The sequence below is a fragment of the Gymnogyps californianus genome, chromosome 7 (genome assembly GCF_018139145.2).
Source record: "Gymnogyps californianus isolate 813 chromosome 7, ASM1813914v2, whole genome shotgun sequence".
Classification (NCBI taxonomy): domain Eukaryota; kingdom Metazoa; phylum Chordata; class Aves; order Accipitriformes; family Cathartidae; genus Gymnogyps; species Gymnogyps californianus.
Window position 1 is genome coordinate 23,644,022 of NC_059477.1, and position 16,455 is coordinate 23,660,476.

General features: G+C 34.6%; 1 protein-coding gene across 17 annotated transcripts in view; it reads left to right on the forward strand.

Moving 5' to 3' along the window:
* LOC127018120 (sodium channel protein type 2 subunit alpha-like) overlaps window positions 1-16,455 on the forward strand; it is a 60,818-nt gene that overhangs the window by 9,137 nt on the left and 35,226 nt on the right. For 4 of the 17 annotated variants that reach the window (XM_050899475.1, XM_050899484.1, XM_050899479.1 and 1 more), the window contains exons 8-15: window positions 1-11; window positions 164-370; window positions 2,744-3,002; window positions 4,013-4,035; window positions 7,319-7,666; window positions 9,461-9,593; window positions 12,249-12,487; window positions 15,435-15,608. The exon at window positions 1-11 is cut by the window's left edge and continues 131 nt beyond it. In XM_050899475.1, coding sequence (XP_050755432.1) covers window positions 1-11; window positions 164-370; window positions 2,744-3,002; window positions 4,013-4,035; window positions 7,319-7,666; window positions 9,461-9,593; window positions 12,249-12,487; window positions 15,435-15,608 — 1,394 coding nt within the window. Of the gene's footprint in view, window positions 12-163; window positions 371-829; window positions 834-2,743; window positions 3,044-4,012; window positions 4,036-7,318; window positions 7,697-9,460; window positions 9,594-12,248; window positions 12,488-15,434; window positions 15,609-16,455 lie in introns of all 17 variants that reach the window. The other 13 variants (XM_050899487.1, XM_050899480.1, XM_050899473.1 and 10 more) reach the window with 8 other exon arrangements.

The window sequence follows — 16,455 nt, forward strand, 5'->3', positions numbered from 1 at the left end:
TGTATCAGCTGGTAAGAAATTTGTATGACATAAGTAGTAAACTGTAGGTGACATACAAAATTATATAAATAAGCTTATTTGTACATAAGCTGAAAGCATAATGCTGTTGCAGTAACAAAGATAAGTGGTGGAATAATATATAGAGATGCTTTCTACTCCCTAGACACTACGTGCTGCTGGGAAAACATACATGATATTTTTTGTTCTGGTAATTTTTCTGGGCTCTTTCTATCTGATCAACTTGATCCTGGCTGTGGTCGCCATGGCCTACGAAGAACAGAATCAAGCAACCATGGAAGAAGCAGAGCAGAAAGAGGCAGAATTTCAACAGATGCTAGAACAACTGAAGAAGCAACAAGAAGAAGCTCAGGTAATGATGGAAATTGTACTTTCTGAACAGCCATATTCTTAAGGCAAGGATAATAATCTTTTATGAATTAGAACATGTATAAATTGTGCAATGAATTACAGAAAGAAAAAAGTCTTGTTTACCACGCAAGTTATAAAAGTGGAAATAGCCAATGAAAATCAGGAACTAACCAAATAGCAAAAAAGCAAGCTAATGGTACAGAAAAGAATGCTACTAGGTTCACCAAAAGACTGTAAAATATTTGTGATGAGTGTCCTAGAAGCCTGACTTTAAGTAGTCATAGTTCATGATGCTTTTATCTTACAGATCTTATGAACAGTGTGAAAAAAGTCTAGTGATGTTAATTCTGGTTTATGATCTGAGTGAGAATTTCCAGGCTTGCTGTACTTAATAGTTCTTCCCCAATATTCAGAAAAAAGAGAAGGATTGTAATCACTGTTCTTTTAGGTTTCTATCCAGCAAGGTATTTAAGCATATCCCTAATTCAAGCACACTGAAGTCAATCAGGGGTTTATATATCCTTAGAACAGACTAGCAATATTTATAACAAAGGCATTACTTCAGAATTCTTTTAAAGTAATCTTTGTTTTCTTTGAACAGAGAATAAAATTATTTAAAGTTTTATGAGAAAAAGACATTTTAATAGATACTTTTGTGTGAGCTTTTCTTATCTGAAAGTAAAATATATGCAGGAATTCAGCTCTGTGAGTCAGATGTCTGTCCAATTTCTGGACTGATTTTCTATTGTTTTTCATCTGGCATATAGTAATTTTCAACAGGACAATGTTTATAAAATGTAGCAAATTAGAATCTTCTATGAAACTATAGTTTTGGTAGTATTTAACAGCTACTTTCACTAAGTTAGAATGATTCTATAAAGTGCTAATAGAAAGTGAAACTCTCCATCTTTTTCTTGAAAGGAAAGTTTTATGCGTGACCCGTGAAATCTAATTAGCATATCTCTATTTTAGTCGTTAAACCTCATCACTTCCAAACCACAAAAGAAAAAGCAGAATCCTGCAAAATTCAAATTTAAAAAAAGTTAAATATCAGCAAAGAGTACTTTTTTTTTTTTAATATCTGATATTTTAATCCGTGAAAGGCACTAAATCACAATATATCAAAAGATATCAGGGGGCTCATCTTGGTGTTTGTGTGTTTGAGAGTGGGGACAGAGATGAAGCTGATCCAGGATTAGGAAGAATAGAACCATATGAAACAGAGACTACAAGGAAGGTTGAATAAAGGCCCTGGAAAGTCATTACTTTTTAAAATTAATAACCACTCAATTCATTATAAGAAAAGCAGTATTACAGTAAAGATCCCTTTTGTACCTGAAAATATTAGCAGAAAGTATGAATTACAAGGCGGATCACTGAGCTGCTGAATTGGCTGCTGAGACGGAAATGAGTATGGGACCCATCTCTTCACTCCCTTGACACTGAACCTATTCATCCACAAACCTAAGTCATCACAGTGGTCTTTGCATTGCTCCACTTGTTTGACCTTTGGTGTTAGTAATATGAAGTAGATGGGTGATGACTCAGCATCTGCTGCCTTTGTTTCTGTTAGAGCATTTGAAGGACGATATTCTGAAACCAGTATGACAAAATTTTGAGTATCACTTTTTTTAATTGATAAACACTTCAGAATTCTTTTAATATCCTATTTAGCAGAAAAAGTCTGTATCAAGTCAACTTGTATAACATGGGTTGTATATTGTGGCGCAGAAAGCCATTAATGCATACCATGAGCTTTCAAACTATCCTTTCCTGCTGTAGAGAGACATCTCATCATTCCTGAAATACTTGGCATTGAATATAGTATGTTTTGCCAGATAATTACTAGTCATCTTTGTTATATAACCCTAGTCTCTTGCCATTTATCACAGTGAGGAAAGGCTGGATTCAACTACTTGCAGGCTGCTAGTTGGATTATGATACATTAACTCATATGGTGGATGTTAGGGATTAGTGTTCTCTGTAAGGACTAAGAAGGGATCAGCCAAATTAGAGCATGATGTGGGGCTTTTCTTGAGAGAAAATGGGGAAGCAGGTCTGAAATACATGAAAAAGCACCATGTTTATACTTTTCTGACTACCTTAATTTTAGACCAGTGTCTTGTGCAGCAAGTCTTTAAGGAATAGTGATGCTATTGTTCTGCTGAAGTTGATGCTTCAAGTAGCTCATGCTGCTAAACAATGAGGAGCTATACAACTCAATAGTTTATCTTCAATTTGTTTGTGTATATTACAATACTCAAGGGTGTACAACCAGCAGTATTACCACAGTGAAAATAAAAACAGTTGATAAAAGCCTATAAAGTCGTTCATTTTTGGCCTACTAAGAATACCTTGCTTTGTAACCTGACAGGCAACAGCAGCAGTAGCAGCAGCATCAGTTGCATCAAGAGATTTCAGTGGTGTAGGGGGATTAGGAGAACTCTTGGAAAGTTCTTCAGAAGCATCAAAGTTGAGCTCAAAGAGTGCTAAAGAAAGAAGAAACAGAAGGAAGAAAAGAAGACAGAAAGAAATGTCTGAAGCAGAGGACAAAGGAGATATCGATAAGTTCCCCAAGTCTGAGTCAGAAGACAGTATCAGAAGGAAAAGTTTCCGCTTCTCCACAGAAGGAAGTCAACTGACATATGAAAAAAGGTTCACATCTCCTCACCAGGTACAGCACTCTTTATTATTAAATCATGTATGTCTACTCTAATTTGGTTTTGACTGACATTACAGCAGCTTTACATATTGGAAGTTATGTAAAAGGTGAGTGAAGGAAAAAACCAGTGATAGTACCATTAACTGTTACAGTTTGATATGGTTTGATCCATTCTGTTAGCAAAGGGATAAAACGAACATACCAAGGATCATTGTAAACTGAATTAAAACATTTCTGAAAATGTATTTCTGAAGATGTATCTGGTAGATTGGAAAAAGAATCAAAAACTCTTTGATTAGTACTCATATATTTATGTTAATCAACCATGGGTTCTCTGTTCTGCATCCGTTTGAGAACTATACAAATACGTGGGGTTTTTTAGCAGACCACATCATCAAAATACCCTGCATAGGAAATTCCACACTACCATTAGTTTCTATTGTTTTCCTTAATTAGCTTCTTTAAATGGTAGATAATTAGAAAAGTAACTCTAGTACTCCACAATAAAGACAAACTATATAAGGATCGTTTGGGCTTATATTTATAAGAATTTAGTCATACTGTTCTTTTTCATTAGAAATTCATTATACAAGATGGAGAATCTTTGCAATCATACAAAAAAAATAGTTTAGGAAGGACCCCTGGAAATCATTTAGTCCAAACTTCAAAGCTCTACTCCCTTAAATCAAAGGATCTCTTCCGTTGCTTAAGGATACCTTTGCTTATTTCAAGTCTACACACAGTTATGGTATTTGTAGAAAAATCACTCAAAATGCATCTCTTCAAAACAGTCATGTCTGGTTTTAGCCAAGAGATTACATTTACCCACCAATACTACTCATGTTTAACTACCAATGTTTATCCTATTTAATGTTCGTATCAAGTGTGTTAGTTTACAGACTCATATAAAATATGAGATTTAGTGGCAGAAATACTTCACACTGAAATATATGCACTGAGGGGAGGAAAGCTTAATTTGAGACAAAGCCTCAGTAATTAGTCAAGTACAAGGGATGATGCCTGGTCTGAAAAAGATACATTTGCATTTCTAAGGAAGTGAAGTAATGTTTATTATAATTAAGAAGAATGACCAGGTGTTCTCTGGATAAGAAATAAATAAAATGTAAGAAAAACAAATTATTAAATCTATCTCAACTCCTTTGAGTAATATTGTAAAAGTGTATTTCCAATCTAATAAAATGTACTATTAGTTTTGGGCCAAAGCTGCTCCAAAAAATCTTTCATTAGTTGGAATGGGCTTTGAGTCAGGCTGATACAAAGCAGCTGCAACCAAAGATCTCATCTTAGACTGCACAGTCCTGCCTCACTTAGATATATATATAAGTGTCCATACCCCATAGATGAGGATGGTGAGTGACTTGACCACACTAAAGAAGAGTCACTGACAAAGTCTGAGCAGAAAGGAATTTCTGACTGCTAGTCCTGTGCTTTAACTACTTGATAATAGGCCTCTCCATTGTCTAGTCTAAATTCCCTGATGCTCTTCTATGTACTTCTGGTGAAGAGACTGATTAAGGAATATATTGTGTTTATATTAAATATATTTTTTGGTGCACAGAAAAAATACTTAATACAGAAGCATTTATACTAAAAGGAGGAGAATTTGAGACAAAGAGATTCCATAGATAATAAACTTTCTGTAGCTTTATTAACGTACAGTAAAACATTGTTGCATGTATTTGTTCATACTCTGAAACTCTCAAAAAGCTTTCATCTTGTCAATTGTCATGAAGAACTGTGAAACTTCCACAGAAACTTAAGAAGCTTGAGAAAGCAAGGCATTTCAAATGATTTTTGGTAACATTAAAATTAAATGTGAATTCATGTTGTGGAATAAATAATTAAAATTCATTAAAATCAAGTGAAAACAAATATTGTATATGCCTTAGATTTGAAAGAAAAGAAGGAAATGGTGCAATAGACAGGAAACAGCTCATCTTGAGACGTCATGAATTACACAGCAGGAAGGAAATAAGTGACCATCTGAAATATTTTTTTGAAAAATTATTGTAAAATTTGAAAATACAAAAAGAGACTTGTATCAAGCAAATAATCTAATTGAGGATAATTTATGAATTAAAGACTGTCTTGGTAATTGTTTTTGCAGTTGTAAAAATGCTTTGGGGCAAACGTTGCCTGCATATAACTGAAATAAAACTGAGCTGCCACAAGAGTGGAAGGATTATGGGCAGTAGCACTGGTAAAGGAAGAGCTGGTTTGTCTTGTTAGGCATGCAGTTAGCTCCCTGGTGAAACAGGGTGGCAGAGCATGAAACAATGAGGTAGAATAGTAAGGGGAGATAATCTGCCCAGTTGGCCCCTGTAGAGGTTTTGTCCTTTGACACAATATTCCATGTGCAAATGAATGATGCAGCCTGCAAGAAAAGCTAAGCTTTCCTTTCAGCCCTTACTTTCCAGGAGCATGTAGACACATACATTTCTGCCTCTACTTGTACTAGAATTGCAGCAATAGTGGCTTATATCTTTTGTCTCAATCCAGCAGGGACTTGCAGAGCAGGCATTACTCCTCCCAAATCCCTGAGGGGCCTGATCCACTTAGCTGTGCTCAGAGCATGATAACACATACTGGAAAGATTGGACTACAAACAAAACATAGCAGCCATGGAAACATTCTCTGAAAAAACAAGGGTAGCAGTGGTAGTCAGACGAAACCTAGCGAGCGTGTGATTTTTTGAAGGACTGTAGGCTGGCCAAATACATTTACAAAGAAATGTACAAAGGGTGCAGTAATTAGTTTCCCACTTTGTCAGAATTCAGTGTCATGCTCTATAGCAGCTAGAGCTTTTTTTTAGATAAATTTATCTTTCAGCATAAGCAAAACAGCACTTTTTCTCCAGCCAAGTTTACATAAATGGGTTAGCAAAACCATTTGGCTGATATTCTTCAAGTAACTCTGCCTGAGGCTGACAGCCAGCATAGGAAATTTCAGCCCAAATTATTAAAATTTGGTATAGCTGTAAGAGCAGAAAAATACATCTCCTAATGGTAAACACCTGCCAGCCTTTATAACAGGCAGTACTACCAGTTCAGCACACACATTGTGTGTGTATGTATAAATCTGAGTATGCATATACAGAGATACATATGGATTGATATATGTATATATTCAGTGTCTGGTTTTCACAGTATTGATATAGGCTTATATATATTACAGTGCAGTTTTCACTTTCACTTTAATTATCCTGGGATAAAAACCTGCTATTACATATAAGCACTTTCCACCTGCAAAACTAGTGAAAAATTGAGAATCATCTCAAACCAGGTTTTTGATGTACCAAGATGCAAAGATTTGTACAAATGCGGAATTGAAGAAAGCTTAATGCAAGGTTTCTTTTTTCCACAATTAGTATTCATTTTATTTATTCATGAATGCCATTAATAAAATATGTAGCAAGGGAGAAGAACATTCCATTAACCAGCTTCTACTGTAATTAAAAGATGAATTACCAACAACCACTGATTTATTTTTCTCATTTGTAAGAGGATATCTTTAGGAAACTGTGTCCCTGGTGAATGCTTGCTTTGAGCTGCCTGATGGCCGAGTGGTACCTTCTGGTAGGTGTGCAGCCTGCTAGAGCCTCTGGAGTGCTATGCCCAAGAGTGCTACTAGTCATGTTCACACTGTACCTCCAGAGCTTACCTAAGCTGTTGCCTCTGTCTTCTAGTTTTAGAATACTGCATATGTTGTTCCCACAGTATTGAGCCTATTGTGAAGAGGGCAGACAAGTTCTTTACATCAACTTAGACTGAATTTAATACCAAACTTAAGACCACTCTAATAAACAGAATAGAAAACAATGATCGGTGAGCGTTACCAGTTGTTATCCCTAGGAATCCAGAGGATGAAGAAGGGAAGAAAAGTAAAAGATTTTTAGCTCTGTCCTCTAATAGAAGAAGGAATAAAAGACAAATGCCTGCAAAACCTTGATAGTGATGTTGAGAACTGTATCCAGCACAGTCATGGGTCTATACCAATTCAACCTGCCTTCTTTGCTCAAAATTGTCCAACCTTACTTATGTCTTCTGCACAACTTTTCCTCAGTTCTGCAACATTACCTTAAAAACAATTTTTCCCCTCTACTTCAGGTCCCCTAATGAGCACTTTCCCCTAACGGACACACTGATACTATTGAAGAAAAAAGTGACTATCCTTCCTCCAGCACTGTAACTATTCTTTGAAAAGCCAAGAACTTAGAACTTCAGTTCTAATGCTGTTTTGTTTTGGTTTGTTTTAAATCTTTTACAGTCTTTGCTAAGCATTCGTGGTTCCCTGTTCTCACCAAGGCGCAACAGCAAAACAAGCATTTTCAGTTTCAGAGGTCGTGCAAAGGATATAGGATCTGAAAATGACTTTGCTGATGATGAGCACAGCACTCTTGAAGACAATGAGAGCAGAAGAGACTCTCTCTTTGTTCCAAATCGACACGGAGAACGGCGCAACAGTAATATCAGTCAGGCGAGTGTGTCGTCTAGAATGGTACCAGCCCTTCCAGTAAATGGGAAGATGCACAGCACTGTGGATTGCAATGGAGTAGTTTCCTTGGTTGGAGGACCTTCAACTCTAACTTCACCTACTGGTCAGCTTATACCAGAGGTAATTATAAGTAAACCAGTAATTATTACAGTTTGGTTCAGGCACGGAATGTTTTCTTACTGCTCACCTCTGCATGCCTTATCATTTCTTAGAGCTGTGAGAAATAACTTGCAATAGTTTCTAAATAACAGAATATAAGGGGAAAAAAGTCCTCAACCTCCTATGTCTGAGCCTCAGTAAAGTATTATGTTCTCCTTGCCTTCAGCAAGAGATCTGCACATAGAAAGAAAAAACCATAAATTGAATTTGACAATTCGTATATAGCTTCACCTCATCAACAGACGTAGACATCTGATATATAACTAAGGATATAACTTGGAAATATGTATAGGAAAACACCTGCAAAATTAAGCAGAATGCAGTTACTACTCCCATGATAGTTAGTAGAAATACCCCTTACTGAATTTATCTTGAAGCAATTTTTCTCTTAACTTTCATGAGAAAAATGCATACAATTCCTATGTACCTTTGCAATTACATTACATTTCAGTCTCAGTTTCAGACTTCTGTAAGCTCAGATGTTCTTTCAAACTTTCAAAGAAGCAAGCTTGTTCATACATAGTATTTTAATATGGATTCAGTGTGGTATTTTGGTGGCTATAATAGCACTGTATTTAACCTGAAAAATATTTTCATTATAAATATTGAGATTTCATTACTACTATTACACATTCCTTTTTATTTTTGTTTCTCTCCTATCTTGATATCTTCATACCACAAATTCAATCAGATTACCTCAGAGATGATGCGTATATAGTTCTATTTCAGAAATACATTCACTTGAAAAAAGATTTAGTCATTTAACTCAAGAGTCTTCTCTAAAGAAATAGTACTAGTGAATGCTCAAAAATGGTTTTTCAACTTCACACTAAGATAACCTTGAAATCCCTTATGAGTTCTGCAGGCTTTTTTATTCTTTTTCTGGATGGGGACAGAATAATGAGAAAAAGAGGGAGTGGTTTCCATGAATCACAGAAATCAGTGGTAGAGCAGGAACCAAGATTTAGGAACTTTTTAATCCCACTCCTGTGTTTAGATCCCTAGGCCACGCTCCAGAAGAAAGGCAAAGCAACTGTAAGGACACCTACATGCTATAGAGTAGTGACACGTTAGGCAGATTTAAATCAGAGCCGAGTATTATTGCTTTGAAAAGATAATTAGAAGCCATACAAAACAGAGAGGACTTGCATATTCATTGCAAGAATATATCACAAATTCTCTGAGCATTGTGGTGGGTGAGAATTAGGTAGAAGAAATATTAAAAAAGATGTGATTTTTTTCTCATATAAAATTTTCGAGCCACACTTATCAGATTAGGAACACAGTACATCATAGTATTAGAGAGATAATTAATTCCTAGAATTATACTCATGTTTCTTGTATCAAAGTTACTTTGTTAAATAATAGTTCAATTCTTTCTGTACTCGCACTTTACTCCAGTAGCTGCTGGAAATTAAGGTGACAGGTTTCAACTTTGATCATTTTTTCTTGAAAGAATAATAATCACTAACATAAAGATACCTAGCAAAAATTTTGTTCACTCAGTCATTTAAATGAGACCCGCCTTTGCCTTGGTATTGTGTCCTTGGTTATTTGCAGCACTGTACAAAATTTCCACTGAGTTCCTCAATAAAGAACAAAGAAATTCCTACAGGAACAGAAACCTTCAGTGTGTAAGAAAAGTCTAGCATGCTGCACAAAGCTGATTTTGATTATCACTACAATATTTATACAGTAAATACTGTTAATTGGCTGTTGAAAGGATGGTTTAATTCCTCAGTATTTCATTTACAGGGCACCACTACAGAAACAGAAATAAGAAAAAGAAGACTGAGTTCTTATCAAATTTCCATGGAAATGCTGGAAGATTCTGCTGCAAGACAAAGAGCAATGAGTATAGCCAGCATACTTACAAATACAATGGAAGGTATTTTATCCGACAGGCATTTCAGTGAATTTCTGCTAACTACGTGTACAGAGCTATTATCTACATAACATCCTTCGTAAATGTAAAACTGGACATGTGAAATCTCTGAACATCAGATACAAAAGGCTTTTGAGCACTTCTAAGATAATTTACAGACTCTAAATGCTTAGTCATTTATTTTTCATGACACCTTCCAAAATATTACTCTATTGAGTGGACTAAGAAAGACAAAATAATCATAGCTAGGGGATTGCCAGGGCCCCAAACAGAGAATACAAGGGTTTTCTTCCTATGACATCAATAGGAAAAATCAATTAAGATACACAGGAATTGCTATGATAAAGGCAGTGATGTGCTAGAACAGTCATTTCCCTTAGACTTAAAATCCAAGGATAGACAATAGGAAATTGGAATGAAAAAGATAGTTTTAAAGAAAACAACCAACTGTAATCAACCCATGCCAATGCACATGAACTGTCTGCCTTAAGCATTTCTTAAACTTTCTTAGGTAAGTATATCACATTTCTTAAACTTTCTTAGGTAAGTATATGAAAGATAAAAAAATATTATATTTACTATATGAAAAAGCATAAGTTGTTGGAATTGTTTTGCTTATTTAATGGAAACTGAGTACACTCTTCATACATATGCCATTAAAATATTTTTATAAGCTTAAAGGATCTATCTACTGGATACTGGCACAGTGTGACAGCTGTTATAGTCAGACAAACCCTGCGGATGTCCTACAACACATATTCTAAAAGGAAAAAAATTACCAATAAAATCTACAGTGTTCTTAATATTACTTTAAGTCAGAATTGAAATATACTTTTTAAAGTGAGTTCTGGAGCCCTTTGCTCTCAGATAAACAAATAGATCCCAAACTAATTGTAGTCAGAAATATAAGTCTTTTATTGCCTATTTTCTTCTAAAAGTATTCACAAACCATTCTCACAAACATGTATCTTTCTGAGTATATCGTCCTACTCTAGTGTAAGCGTGAACTGTTGGTACCTCTTGATTCTCAGTGTGCAATCCTTAGTTCTCCTCCCAGGTAGAGAGGATATCTCCTTAAAGGGTGCTGCTCTCTTGCTCCAGCTGAATAGTTTGTTCTTCCATTGTTCTGGCCAGAAAAAAACATGTCAATGTAAACTATATGGTCCTGATAGTCACCTCCTACCCACATCTGGTTTCCATTATTTCAGAAGTTGCTAAGTGCAAGCAACGGAGTCTTCTGTGCCAACTGAGCGTCCAGTGTGAGTGGCCACTTTTATCCAAGGCCAGTCCAATCCTACCTCTCAGCATTCTGAGTTATATGTTCAGAAACGTGATTATTCCACCCAATCCATATATTCCTTCAGAAGCACTGTCTTTGTTATGTTTTATAAAGACTATAGAAGACTTTTGCTACTTACAATACCCTTTTCTGCCTGGAGGCTACAGTCTGATGTAATGGGAGAGCTTGTTAGTTTCAATGAGTTCAAGAGCTGTGGCAACTGACCTCTTCCTGTAATTCCACCCATATAGGACAATATTAGAGGCAAAAATCAATCCACTGGTCCTCAAAGTGTAGAGTTTAGCACTAAATCCTTATTAGCAAATACTGTAAAACAGCATGTTTGCTGTTTTAGCAAAATCACCCATAAGTGTCATGATGATGGAGACCTCCCTGTGCTCTGAGGGATGTCTGAAAACTGGCAAATTTCAGATTTGTGTTGATGCCTCTATGCAGAAATTTTATCGAAACTGTTGTGGCCATTTCTTACATATTTTTTAGTCTAAGTATTTCTCGCTTAAGCAAATATCAATCTTCCTTCTGGGCTGTCCTCAAACATCCCATCACATTAGACATTCATCCTTGCTATTATTAACTCAGTAGAAGTTACTATTCTTCTGTAACTTTGACAATATTGACAGTGAAATGGAAGAAAAAATACTTTGTAAAGATTCTAATTGAGAGCAGAGTTGTTCTGCTAATACTAACATTGTTCTGTTTCTCAACTGATAGACACTGCAGCTGTACAAGACATTTTCAAACAAAGTCAAATGATAATGTTTAAAATAAGAAAACAGACATTCTGTATATTAAAAAATATTGATTCGAATAAGCAATGATAGGTATGTGCACCAAGTAATTTCTCTGTTATGGTATTGTAGTGGTTCAGTGTAATAGCAAATATAATACTTTTAGTAGGTCAAAACAAAATATGTACGCATGTTGCATACTTAACACAAAAATTTTATATTTTCTGAAGCTTATACAAGTTATATACATCAACTTACTGACGATGGAGTCATGTTAACTTTTAATATCCAAAATTAAGACATCTGCTGTAAGCAAGTCAAGTAACCTAAACTAAATGTCTAGACTCTTCCTACTGTCATGGGAAAGAGACAAAAACATTTCTCTCTTTAGATAGATGTCTGAGATGATTCACTCTTTAGAGATAACTTCACTGTCCACTGGTTGTAGAGGAGCTTAAATAAATTAGATGCTTAACTTTAAGATGGCTAAACATAGATGAGGGAAATCCCATGTTAGTGTGAGCTGTTTATTTGAATGATTTAATCTTTTTCCATATATTCAACAAGAACTTCCAGAGGATATAATTGGAATATTCATTATTTGTTGATTTTTTTTCTATTTTTTTTCAGAGCTTGAAGAATCCAGACAGAAATGCCCACCATGCTGGTACAGATTTGCAAATACTTTCTTGATCTGGGATTGCTGGCGTCCATGGTTAAAAGTAAAACATGTCGTCAATTTAGTTGTGATGGATCCATTTGTTGATCTTGCTATAACTATTTGCATTGTTTTAAACACCTTGTTTATGGCCATGGAACATTACCCAATGACAGAACAATTTAGCAGTGTCCTTTCTGTGGGGAACCTGGTAAGTGGTTTGTCATCCACTACTTTGTGTAAAAATACCCTCTTCTAAAAGAAGAAATGCATAAATGCATTGCATTCATTTAAAATTTATTCCAGGTTGGTTTTTATAATCCGTTTAGAAACTGTATATATGATTTTCATAGCTAAAGTGATTTTTGCTGGAGCCTTTAACTTTCATGAATCTAGCTTGTAACTACTATAATGAAATAACTGAATATGTGTGGAAGTGCAGTCTTCACTGGATTGTCAGATTTCTTGAGGTCTACCTTGGGTTTTTTCTTTAAAATGTTAAGGTAGATATCTAATTTTTACCATGGTAGTGATATTCCATCACAGAAAATATTTTTCTTCTGTAAGAAATTGATGAAGTATTTAGATGTCAGAATTTCTCTTTGAATTCTTTTCAGTTACACTACAGTGAAAGTACATTTCCAAGAAAGGCATATTTCTTGTTAGCAGTAAGCCCTTGCCACTTTAGGTAACAAAAAAAACCCCTTAATAAACTAGGAGATTATTATTTATTCTCTAACAAAAAGCACCTTGTATCTGTAAGTTTATTAGTGATGCCTTTCCTGATTTTAACCTGATCCAGAGATTTAGGGTTACATGTAATTCTTTTTCTAAGCAGATACCTAAATGTGGCATAACACTTGAATGTTCTTGTCTGTTTCTCTCCATTTGCTTCTAATGCTCAGGAAGCAGAAGACTGAACCTTGCAAGTGTTTGTTTCAGAAAAAGATTCATACATTTTTAATTTTTTGCCAGCTCACATAACTACCAATTGTTTACACAGGAGTGGTCTGGATTGACTCACATAGCATGCAGTCCTGAAAATCAAAACCAACCAAGTGTTCTGAACTAATCACTCAAAAAGATTAGTTTTGAAAAGTCTGCTAATATTTAAATGGAGCAGTAATAGATTTCTCAGTCAGAGTATGTTTTAAAGTCTAAACATTTTCCTTATATGTACTGGTAACACATCCTTCTATGACTTTTTTAAAAAATAGAACTAAAATTGAACTTACTACCTATGTGTTCTTGTGTGCATTACAGTTTCCTGTCTCCTGGACAAAGATCAATTTGGTGGCATATTCTTATATTCATCACAGATTACAGAATATTCTATTTTAAAATGTTGGTCTGGCATATTGTTAGAATTATTTCACTCCAACCATTTATACTTACAAGGTCTTCTGCCTTTTCCCATCTCATATTTTTATTTTTTTTACTCTAAGCTAGAAACAGTCATATTTTTAACTACCTTTGTAACAATCCAGTATCCTTAATTAGGACTATATATATGCAGTGAATACTATTCCTGCTGGTTTCAATTAAATTCTCTGTTCCACACTATATTAATCTATTAACCTTAATTTTGTGATTTCCATTCAAAATATGTTAATTTACTCTTTGCTTGTGACATCACAGTCTGTTTGAGGATAAATTAAATATGACAAATATGAATGCCTTTTCTGTAGCATTTTAATGAGAAGGAAGAAATAGTTCTAAAATGCAATGATTCATTTTCATAGTACTAAAATTCATTCAGTATTCAAAAGTCCCAAGTAATTATAAGAAAACTTGAGTTTACTTCTGTTAAAATGTCTTTTTGTGTATTTGGGGATGCAGTTATGCTCAAGAAAAAGTAGTTTGTGGATGGAATGGGTTATTTTGTGAAGGAAATATTTTGAAATGAAATGTTTTTCATTGCTTTTTTCCAATTATTTTGACAAATATGACAGTTTTGTCAAGAATAATCTTCTTTGTTGTGTTCTCTTTACCACACATAGCAATATCTGTTACATTCTTCTGATTATGTGGTAACATCTCTCATATATCAATTTAATACTCTAGTGTTTCTTGCTATATTTCTAGTTTCTCAAAAGTATACACTTTTAAAAATGTTAATATTTACACTTTGACAATGGTGAATGTTTCCACAGCATTATATCTACCTCCTAATCTTCTTAAATTAAAAGGTAATCATGAGTGTAGTTACATAGTGTTGTAAAAAGTCAGCTTTGTTTCCATAAAACTTGCTGTACGAGGACTGAGAACAAGCTGGGTAAAGAACTATCACAAGGCAATGGCAGAATACGTTGGTGTACTTTAGTAGACTTTGGGATCATCTAGGATATCCTTTGAGTGTTGTGCAGAATATTCATATGTTTTTAGTGGTTTTACATTATGCTCCAAAACTTCTTTATTATGCTGCACAAACCACTGACCACTACTTGTTGCAAGAAAGTGTTGGGTTAAATTCTGGACTTTGAAACACTAAGGAGCATTGATAATTTCACATTTGGCACTTCCAGATATTTCAAAGAACATTATCACCACGAAGTTCTTTTTCCCAAAAGGAAATAGCTATCACACAGAATAGCACCTGTGCGAGAAACCTCTATATCCTTACAAAAAGCCCACTGCAAGAAACTCCAACTTCCCAATTCTATTCCACTCATACTCTTCAACTCTGGCCTAAAAGACAGACCTCAGAGAGTCTGACCTTAGAGAGTTTCTTCTAACACTTCTGTTTAGACTGTGAGCAAGGAAAAAAATTTCTATCAAGTCTTCTTTTGCTTTACTGGGAGTATCCTCTAGAAACAGGACTGAAAACACCAGATCATATCACATCATCTGCTGGATGGATAGTCCAGCACATATCAGTCAAATATGAACTGGAGCTGAGCTGCTGACTGGTGAATAGCTTTTTATAGGTTTATCAAACCTCTGCCCTCCTATATCTGTCCTGAATTAGTAATTTGTTTTTAATTATTAGTTTTCAGTGTTTAGAAATACTTAGATGCCATTTGGAGATAGCAATCAGCTGTTTTTTATAGTAACAAGTACAAGTAACAGGTATGAGAACTCAAGCTGGATTAGAAAACTTTACTCAAGTATATAAATTTCTCATAACAACTCAACTAATTAATTACATTTTGTTTTAGGTGTTCACTGGGATATTCACAGCAGAAATGGTACTAAAGATAATTGCCATGGACCCTTATTATTATTTCCAAGAAGGCTGGAATATTTTTGATGGTATTATCGTTAGCCTTAGTTTAATGGAGCTTGGTCTTGCAAATGTTGAAGGATTATCTGTCCTTCGGTCATTCAGACTGGTAAATACCATGATAATTAAATATTTGCATGCAATTGTCTCACTCAAAAAAAATGTGCTGATGTCTGTAATAATTACCAGTATTATAAAGATATATTGTATACTTAAATGGCTCACACTATTTTTCTTATATGCCTAATTTGCAAGCCATATTTGATAAGTACAAGTTTAAGGTGTTTGTCAATTGATATCCTTTGATATCTTTTGGTATCAAATTATCCTGTTGATATCCTATCCTACTGATATCCTTTGCCAGCATAAGACTAACTGCTACCTTTTGAGCATTTTGTAAATCTTCATTATACTGATTTCATTAAGATTCATCAAAGCTGAATATCTGTAAAAACATACATATTGCCACCAGCATAAAGAATCCTAACATTTTTAGTCTTTATATTGTGAATATTACTTTGTGTTACTCATAAAGCCCCTAAGTAGATCCTCTCTTCACAACATTTATTTCAATGGGTACCAAGAATAAACATTTAGTAACTCCATTACGCATAACAGAGTCATAACAACTTGACTTTAGGAAAACACTTAAATTGAAATATTATTGAGCTTCTACTAGAAATGTCTTTTTTGTAGCAATTAGTATTCTACACAAACTAATTTATAGGTATGTTTACTGGAGGCACAAGATTCATGATTTAAAAGTCTGTATTACTAGTGGTTATCATCACATTACTTGAAAACCTAGGTTTTTTCCTAATATATAGAGCAGGAGGTTGTGACTTAGTTTATTAGCACCAGTTGAAATGGTACCCAACTTCATGTACTATAGTTTGATTACTGAATATTATTTTTAAATTAGTGTTTATGATTTGAATGGACATCAAATATCAGCA